This window comes from Melanerpes formicivorus, unplaced genomic scaffold (genome assembly GCF_026170545.1).
Source record: "Melanerpes formicivorus ecotype bairdi unplaced genomic scaffold, bMelFor1.0.p_v2 SCAF_106, whole genome shotgun sequence".
Taxonomy (NCBI): Eukaryota; Metazoa; Chordata; class Aves; order Piciformes; family Picidae; genus Melanerpes; species Melanerpes formicivorus.
Window position 1 is genome coordinate 797,747 of NW_027142458.1, and position 6,000 is coordinate 803,746.

The window sequence follows — 6,000 nt, forward strand, 5'->3', positions numbered from 1 at the left end:
AAAGATTGAAGTAGTCAAAGTATGAGAGTGAGAGCAGTGGAAAAGAAGCTACAAAAGAAGTATTAAGTGAAGGAAGTGAAAAGGGTCAAGGCTGGGCTGGCCACCAGAGCAGTGCCAGAGGCTCTCCATGAAGCTCTCTGCCTTCCCAAAGGGAAAAGAAAGAAGGGAGAGAGACCTGATGGGCTGGGAAAGAAACTCAACCAGCTGGGATGGAAAGAAGGGCAATCCACTCAAAAACCAGGACAGGCCTAATAGAGAATTGCTATTTCAGTTTCTGATGAACTAGAACTCACACTATTAGCTGTCACACCAATGCTCAAACCCTGCCCAGATTTCAAACTGTGATTTTTACACCAGGAGTTCTAGCAGGCTGCAAAACCACCTGGAAGATTCCTACACCAAGCCTTCAGACACCAGTTAAAAAAACCCCAAACCAACCCAAAACCTCACACTCTATGCAGGGCACTGCAAAGTGTTGCCAGTATGACCTTGTGGGCTCTTCTCACAGGGTTAATCTTTCTCAGGCTTCCTTCTGCTCTGGTCTACTCTAAACCTGTGGTCTAGTTGATGCCACTCAATTTCTGCTTATGCAAACCACCATCACAAGTGGTATCACTGGAGCTTTCTTTAGATCCAGAAAGAGAATTGTTCCATAGGTTCACAGAATGGGCTGGGTTGGAAGGGATCTTCAAGATCATCTGGTTCCAACCCCCCTGCCATGGGCAGGGACACCTTCCAACCTGGCCTTGAACACCTCCAGGGAAGGGGCATGCACGACCTCCCTGGGCAACCTGTTTCAGTGTCTCACCACCCTCACTGCAAAGAATGTCTTTCCTAATCTTCAGTCTCAATCTCCCCTCTTCCAGCTCAAACCTATTCCCCCTCATCCTAGCACTACAGCCCTTGTAAAAAGTCTCTCCTCAGCTTCCTTGTAGGCCCCCTTGGGTTAATGGACTCAACAACTTCATGACACTAGCAGCAACTGTGGAAACACAGAATTCTAAAGCCACTCCCTGGGACTCCAGAAGGAATTCTGCACAAATCCCAATGGTGATTATTTCTTCTCTTGCATCTGCCTAGAATTTTAATCTCATCTGCCTAGAATTTTAATCTGTGTAGATGTAAGAGCCAAGAATTAATGAAACATGAAGCTCTCTATTGTTACTGCCTCTGAGAAGAGCCCCTGTGTTCCTAGGATGCAAGGAAAGCTTGTTTCTTCAAAACTCAAAAGAAAACTATCAAAAAGCTTTCATGAAAACCAGATTATGGCTTCCCACCTAAAAGGACTCACAAGTAAAGTTACACAAGGTGCATCAATTGCCTGTTACAAATGAGAAGAGCCCCTTCGTGGATAGGAGCGGTGGCATAAACCACCCTGACTTATTCACCTTACCATTAGGCAAGTTGCTGCAGAAGACTTAGCCACCTCTGGGATCACCTGCTCATTATGGGAAGGAAGGAAGGAAGGAAATAAATGAGACCTTGTGGAACTGCCTTACCTGCCCCATTGGTGGTCCTCCCATGGGGGGCATCATCTGAGGCATCATACCGTGGGGAACTGGTGGCATATTTGGGGGTCTCTGACCCATAGGGTGCATTCCCATGGGGGGATAATGTGGCATGCCTGGGTGTCCCATCTGAAAACCAGCAACAGAGGAGAAAACAAAATATCAGCCTGGAGCAATAACACAACCCCCACAGCAAAGTGTTAACAGCAAAGACAGGCTCAGCACTGAACTGAGAATCAGAGAATTAATCTTTTACAACCCAAACAAGTCCAATCATCAACCCAACACCACCATCACCATTAAACCACATCCCCAGATGCCACATTCCCATATTTCTTGAACACCTTCAGGAGTGGTGACTCCACCACCTCCCTGGGCAGCCTGTTCCAATGCCTGACCACTCTTGCAGAATGATTTGGTCCAGCTCAGACAGACAGTGCAAAGAGGAAGCAAGATGGTTCACTCCTTCAGCTCCTTTAGAGTCAGAGTGAACCACCACTGTACATTCTGTCCCTGGAACAGTTCAAAGCCAGGTTGTCTGGGGCTCTGAGCAACCTGATCTAGTTAAATATCAAAGAATAGTTTGGGTTGGATAGGCCCTTAAAAATCATCTAGTTCCAACCCCCCCAGCCATGGGCACCTCCCACTAGACCAGGTTGCTCAAGGCCTCATCCAACCTGGCCTTGAACACTTCCAGGGAGGGCTGTTAAAGCTAGATGAGCATTAAGATTCCTTCCAATCCAAACTACTCTGTGATTCTGTAATTAACAAACTCATTTGAAATGTCCACCTGAGCATCCAAGTGGAGGAAAAAAACCAACCCACAACTCCATAAAGCACACTCAGTTTAGGAATGCAGCTACCTCTGGGTGCATTGCCATTGATGCAAGTAACCCTCTGGCAGAGCAATCAGAGAAACAAGGTATCTTCTGCTCCTGATGGCCAAGTCTGAAATGATATCTACACTGACCATGACAACCCTGCCCTTCTATTGGGACAGATTCACATAGGCTGGAAAAGAATCAGGTCCAACTATTAAACCAACACTACAAAGTCACCACTAAACCACGTCCCTCCACACCACATCTGAACGAATTTGAAAGCCCTTCAGGGATGGGGACTCCAGCACTGTCCTGGGCAGCCTGGGCTAGGCCTTGACAACTCTTTCAGGGAAGAAATTGTTCCTCCTGCCCAACCCTGAGCCTCCCGTGGTGCAACTTGAGGCCACTTCTTGTCCCATCATTTGCTACTTGAGAAAAGATCAATCCCCACCCTGCTCCATCCTCCTTTCAGGGAGTTGTGGAGAGCAATGAGGTCTCCCCTCAGCCTCCTCTTGTCCAGGCTGAACAACCCCACTTCCCTCAGCTGCTCCTCACCAGCCCTGTGCTCTAAACCCTTCACCAGTTCCTGGATAGGAAAAGGATCCAGCTGGATCCTGTTCTTCTACCACTTGGTATAGTCCCAGGGTTGGTACAAGAATAAATATGGCAATTTTCCCTGTTTTGAAGCACCAAAATATGCTAACAATTTTCTACTCCAGTCAGAAGCAACAGCTCTAAGAGTACCTTAAGGTACACAGAATTAGGAACATACAATTTAAATGCACACATACAGAAGGATGTTAGAAAAGTGTTAGAAACTCTGTTAGATATGCTAGATACTAATTCACAGAATGGTTTGGGTTGGAAGGGACCTTCAAGCTCATCTAGTTCCAACCCCCCCCCATCACAGGCAGGGATGCCTTCAAATCACTTCAAGAAATCACAAACTAGGAAGACTCGAAGAGAAGACTTGACATTGGCACATCCTTGACTCTCACAGGATGTGCAGCGACAGGCTTCTTGTCTCCATAGTCTCAGCTGCTGTCCAAGTAACTCGGCTTAGATGAACCATGGTTCCTCAGAACCTCCTTGGAACGTAACTGTGTTTCCACAGAATCACAGAATTGTTTCATTTGGAAACAACCTTCAAGATCACCCAGTCCAACCATCGACCCAAGACTACCACGGCTGTTAAACCATGTTCACAAGTACCATGTCCACACATTTCTTGAACACCTCCAGGGATGGTGACTGCACCCTCTTCCTGGACAACCTCTTTCAATGCCTAATCAAAACTTTCCTTCACTGTCTGAGGGTGCTGCTTGTCACATACCAGCCTCCCTGCCAGTCGCAGGGAACTTTCAAGGCGGGAAGCGCACTTGCTAAGCCTCCACTTCCCTCAGCCATTCCTGAAGCTCGAAAGCAACGCACCGCCTCCGAAGGCGGAAGCCCGCCAAGGCTGAGCGCACTCAGCGATCTCCCCCCGTGTTGTTCACACCACAAAATCAGTGCCGCCACTGAGGGACGCGGCCAAGGCGAGACAGCCCCGGACCGAGGTTCAGCGGGGCCTGATCTCGGCTCACCCGGACCCCCTTTCCACGCCGCCCCTCACTCACCATAAGGGATCCGCGGTCGACGCCGCCAGGCCGCATCGAGGGGCTGAGCAGGCTGCCCCCGCTGCACCTGCCAAGAAGCCTCCCTCTGAGTGGCTGCCGCGACGAGGGGCCAAAGGGCATGAGTGGCTCGGGCTCCCCGCGGGGCGGGAGCAACGGGGCCAGCAAGCTGACTGGCTTGCCAGTCGGCCAATCCGGACGGCCCGCCAGCCGAGCGCTCTTCGGTGATTGGTCCGCGGCGGAAGAGACGGGCCGGACGGCGTCCCCCGGCGTCAGCTGCATGAGGGGAGGGGGCTTCGGCAAGGAGAACGGGAGCGGCTGAGGGGAGGCGGTCGCCGCCGCCGCCGCCGAGTCCCCACCTGACATCCTGATCGCCGGCCCAGCCGCAAGGAGCTCTTATCCGCCTTCCTTAGCCTCGGTGCCCGGAGCCGCTGGCGGCGGGAAGGACCAGGCGAGATGAAGAGAGGAGAGGCCCCGCGCCGGGGGCTAGAGGGGAAACCGCGGGAAAAAAGCGGTTTGGCCGGAGCGGGGATGCAGCGGATAGCGATCAGAGGCTCCTCCCGGTGTAAGCTGGGCCGCTGCCGGCGGGGGACGAGCGCAGGCCCGCCGGGCCGCGGAGCTGGCGCGGGGGGAAGCGGCTGCGGCGGGGGCCGAGCGGAGGGGATGCTGGGAAAGGGCTCACGTGGGCCGGGAGGGGCTGGAGGAGCCGGACGGCACCAAGAGCGTCTGAAGGAAGCGGGGCGGGGGGGAAGCGCTCAGCGCGGTTTTCGCCGCCTGTTCAAGTAAACCGGCAGGTGGCAGCCTCGCTCCCCTCCGCAGTGGTGCGGGTGGTAGGCGCCGGCCGGGGGCTCGGCCTCGCTGCCTGCGCCCCCTTCCGTGGCGGTCCGAGATGGTACGTGCCGAGCGGGGATGCTGCAGGCGGGCGGTGGGGCCAGGGAGCTTCCCCCGGGCCGGGCGCGCCGTGGTAGATGCCGTCTGAGGGGGAAGCGGCAGCAGCGGTGGCGGGAGGAGGCCCTGGGCCTGTCCCGCCCGTTCTTTCCGCCATCGGAACTGCGCCTGAGGGCGGAAGGCTCAGGTAGCCCTATGGCAGCTCCCTGGGCCGCCTCTGCCCGCTCGGGCCCGCGGTGACTGAAGGGTGGCAGTGACCTAACGATGGCTTTCTGCAGCCCTCTGGGTTGATGCTGGCACAGCGTGTGACCATTTTGGCACCCTGGGAGAAGCCTTAAGAGATCGCCCATCGCTCTTGGAAATGCCCCTGCTGGCTGCAGGAGGGGTTGGACACGATGACCTTCGAGGGTCCCTTCCACCTTATGCATTCCGTGATTCGGTGACCCCTGCGCTGGCAGCAGCTCTTCCCAGCAGGGTGGGGGTTGGAAGGGACCTCTGGAGATCGGCCAGCCCCACGCCCCTGCTGCACCGGGGGCAGCCACAGCAGCTTGCCCAGCATCACGGTGACCACTCCTCTGCAGACACACAGTATCACAGTATCACAGTATCACTAAGGTTGGAAGAGACCTCGAGGATCATCGAGTCCAACCTATCAACACAGACCCCATGACTAGACCATGGCACCAAGTGCCACATCCAATCTCCCCTTGAACGCCTCCAGGGTCGATGACTCAACCACCTCCCTGGGCAGCACATCCCAATGATGAACGACTCGCTCGGTGAAGAACTTCCTCCTCACCTTGAGTCTAAACCTCCCCTGGCACAGCTTGAGACTGTGTCCTCTTGTTCTGGTGCTGGTTGCCTGGGAGAAGAGGCCAACCCCTTCCTTGCTCCAACCACCCTTCAGGTACTTGTAGAGGGCAATGAGGTCTCCCCTGAGCCTCCTCTTCTCCAGGCTAAGCAACCCCAGCTCCCTCAGCCTCTCCTCACAGGGCTGTGCTCAAGGCCTCTCCCCAGCCTTGTTGCCCTTCTCTGGACACCTTCAAGTGTCTCAATGTCCTTCTTAAACTGAGGGGCCCAGAACTGGACACAGGACTCAAGGTGTGGCCTAACCAGTGCAGAGTACAGGGGCACAATGACTTCCCTGCTCCTGCTGGCCACATTATTCCT

At 54.3% G+C, this 6,000-nt stretch overlaps 1 protein-coding gene across 2 annotated transcripts in view; it reads right to left on the reverse strand.

The window, feature by feature from the left end:
- PRPF40A (pre-mRNA processing factor 40 homolog A) overlaps positions 1-4,563 on the reverse strand; it is a 31,037-nt gene extending 26,474 nt beyond the window's left edge. Inside the window, exons 1-2 of one of the 2 annotated variants that reach the window (XM_068166787.1) lie at positions 3,946-4,563; positions 1,500-1,637 (exon numbers count right to left, since the gene is read on the reverse strand). In XM_068166787.1, the coding sequence (XP_068022888.1) occupies positions 1,500-1,637; positions 3,946-4,308 (501 nt within the window). In that variant the 5' untranslated portion in view covers positions 4,309-4,563. The remainder of the gene's footprint in view (positions 1-1,499; positions 1,638-3,945) is intronic. The other variant, XM_068166788.1, reaches the window with a different exon arrangement.
- Between the last annotated feature and the right edge of the window lie 1,437 nt (positions 4,564-6,000).